At 37.6% G+C, this 2,636-nt stretch overlaps 1 protein-coding gene across 1 annotated transcript in view; it reads left to right on the forward strand.

Annotated features, from left to right (window-relative positions):
- LOC106874818 (uncharacterized) overlaps positions 1-1,765 on the forward strand; it is a 9,010-nt gene extending 7,245 nt beyond the window's left edge. The window contains exons 4-5 of the mRNA XM_014922679.2: positions 7-55; positions 1,571-1,765. Of these exons, the coding sequence (XP_014778165.1) occupies positions 7-55; positions 1,571-1,683 (162 nt within the window). The 3' untranslated portion in view covers positions 1,684-1,765. The remainder of the gene's footprint in view (positions 1-6; positions 56-1,570) is intronic.
- Positions 1,766-2,636: the final 871 nt, after the last annotated feature.

Here is a 2,636-nt window from a genome sequence, read left to right on the forward strand (position 1 = left end):
CTACAGGTTGAGGAACCCGCTGAAGAGGAATGCATTCTTGAAGACGAAATGCAGCGTAAGCCATACTTTTACATTGTGTTACATTAGTATACTGTCTACATTTTCTTTAATAACCACTTATGTATTTTAACTGATTCAGTACTAAGGATGGGACAAACCCATTGTTGTTTTAACTTAGTAACAATAAAACCAAAAGAGAAAGTTAATTTGGTTGAAAGATGTTTTAATGTAATCTTTGCTATATTTCATACTAAAATACCAATATTTCACTTAAATTCTAAAATAATCATGAATTTACTCTGACTTTATAAAACAATTCTAGTGGTTTTATTTAATGGTATATCAAAAGGATGTTTGTAACTTATTGTAGTGGGAAGATAGCTCGGGGCTAAGTCTTATATGGATTTCAAAATTGATGCCAACATCATTTGAATAATATTGATGGAATATTTTCCACATAACACAAATGATGCAGCACTCCTGGTGGCATTGGAAAGAATAGAGATTGAGTTTTTTTAGTCGACTCCAATAGTCAATGCCTCTCATGCCGTCTGTCTTTCTTGTTATGGACCGCTGGAGTGCTTCTATTTTCACAATGAGTTGCTTTGTATGGGAGGACCAGAATGGGCAACAGTATTCAAGGTGGGGTCGGGCAAAGCTAGAGTAGAGAAGGATGATGGTGTAGACATCTCTAAACTGGAAAGTTCTAAGAATCCAGGAGCACATCTTGTGGGCCAAGTCAACCTTGCTGTTTAGGTGGGAATTCCAGCTTAGATTGTTATCAACAATTACTCCAAGGTCCCTGGTGTTGTTGGATGACACTGGGGAGCCACCCGAGGGAAAAGCATACGATAATTTCAAAGTTTCCTCTTTGGAAAGTGGATCAAATCAAACTTATTTTCATTGAGAACCATATTGTTTTTCCACACACACACACACACATATATATTAGTGTTTCTTTTTGTGTTCAGTTATAAAAAAAATAGTTTTACTTTAATCTGATGGGTTACTCTATGCTTCTGTTGAGTACAAATTTATTATTCTTAAACAAGAAGATTACTGACAGTGACTTCAAAGTTTTGGCCAGCTGAGCCATTGTTGGATTGCCAAATGGTGGATTAACTTGATGAAATTTTGAAGTCATGATAATATTCTTGTTTAACCTATTTATGTCGATCATCCGTTTAAACTGACCCTTAATTTATAAGGGTATAAAACAAATACTTGATACAAATTGTGATTTGTGTATGATCTGTATCAAAGAATGAAACATGTTCTTAACACGTATGTAGTCTGTATCAACCGGATTTCAATAACATTTTTTCAGCTGTTACTTTGGTCAGAATAATAGTATCTGTGAATTTTCAGGCAATTTCATTCACTAGAAACAATTCGGCATAAATGGGTTAAGAATAATAAATATATAAACATCTCTCCATCCATCCATCTATCCATTCATCCATCCACCTTATGTCTATTGTTGTCGAAATAGTATATGTGTAAATGTCTAATGATGTTTCTTTTAATCATTATAATTAGCTTCAAATGTTTTTTGTTTATGTCTATCCAGGATTTGAAAATCTTCTCAAAAACTTTGTCAAAGATATAAACTATGCTAAATTCGAACATGGGCGTATCATGATTGATAATGAAGAACTAGACGCTTTCAAAGAACCTCTATGAAAGAACGCAAAGAAGAAGAGAATAGCTGAAAGACTGGTGCTTCTGGAAAGTAATGTCAGCTATTAATAAATGCGTATTTTTACTTTTGATTTGTAAATTATTTATAACATGAAAAAGAAATCTCAAACGCCTTCATGTATGCTGTAAAAAAGAAGGTGGGCAACAATGGTTGCTCACCAAAAGACACACAGGTTGCGGGAGAGGAGGAGGACCCCTCAGGTGTGCCAATGGAGGCCCCGACTCCCGCAACCAGAAGAAGAGGAGAAACGGGAGATGGTTGGCGGACGTCACTGAGCCGCCGACTGAACCCAAGGCCCCTCCGGTGGGAAGTGTGCCACCGGAGCGGGAGTCTCTGTCAGTGGGAATTGTGCCACTGACAGAGCAGGCTGAGGCCCCTCCCTGTGAGGAAGAGGTAGATCTTATCCTTTTTTATCTCAGGGGAGGGCCTGTTGAGATGTGCTTGGACAGTCTTTTAGACCGAGAGCGATATGACTTGGTCTGTATAGACTGTCCAACTTGGCCTCTGCAGGTGGCTGCGGAGGTCGTAAATCAGAAAGAAATAACTGAGGTCAGGAAGACCTGTAAAGGAAAAGATTTTGTTTCCCTTGTTCCGGGCCTGCCGATGCAGGTTTTCCTGTAGGCAGCAGGGAACTTGCTTGGGGACACGGATGAGGAAGATGAAGAATGACGAAAGATGTATTTTGTGATTTTTGCAGTTATAACTGATTTGTAATAATAATATTTGTTCAGCTAAAGCCTTTTAAGGTACTGCTCCAGCATGACCACAGTCACATTAATGAAACAAATAAAAGAATAAAAGATGTATATATATATATTTCTATAGATGGATGGCTATGTAAATAGAAAGGTAGAAAGATAGATAGATAGAAAGATAGATACATAAATAGACTGATAGAGAATATGATGACATCGGTGGTGCCCCAGCATGGCCA

This window comes from Octopus bimaculoides, chromosome 2 (assembly GCF_001194135.2).
Source record: "Octopus bimaculoides isolate UCB-OBI-ISO-001 chromosome 2, ASM119413v2, whole genome shotgun sequence".
Lineage (NCBI taxonomy): Eukaryota > Metazoa > Mollusca > Cephalopoda > Octopoda > Octopodidae > Octopus > Octopus bimaculoides.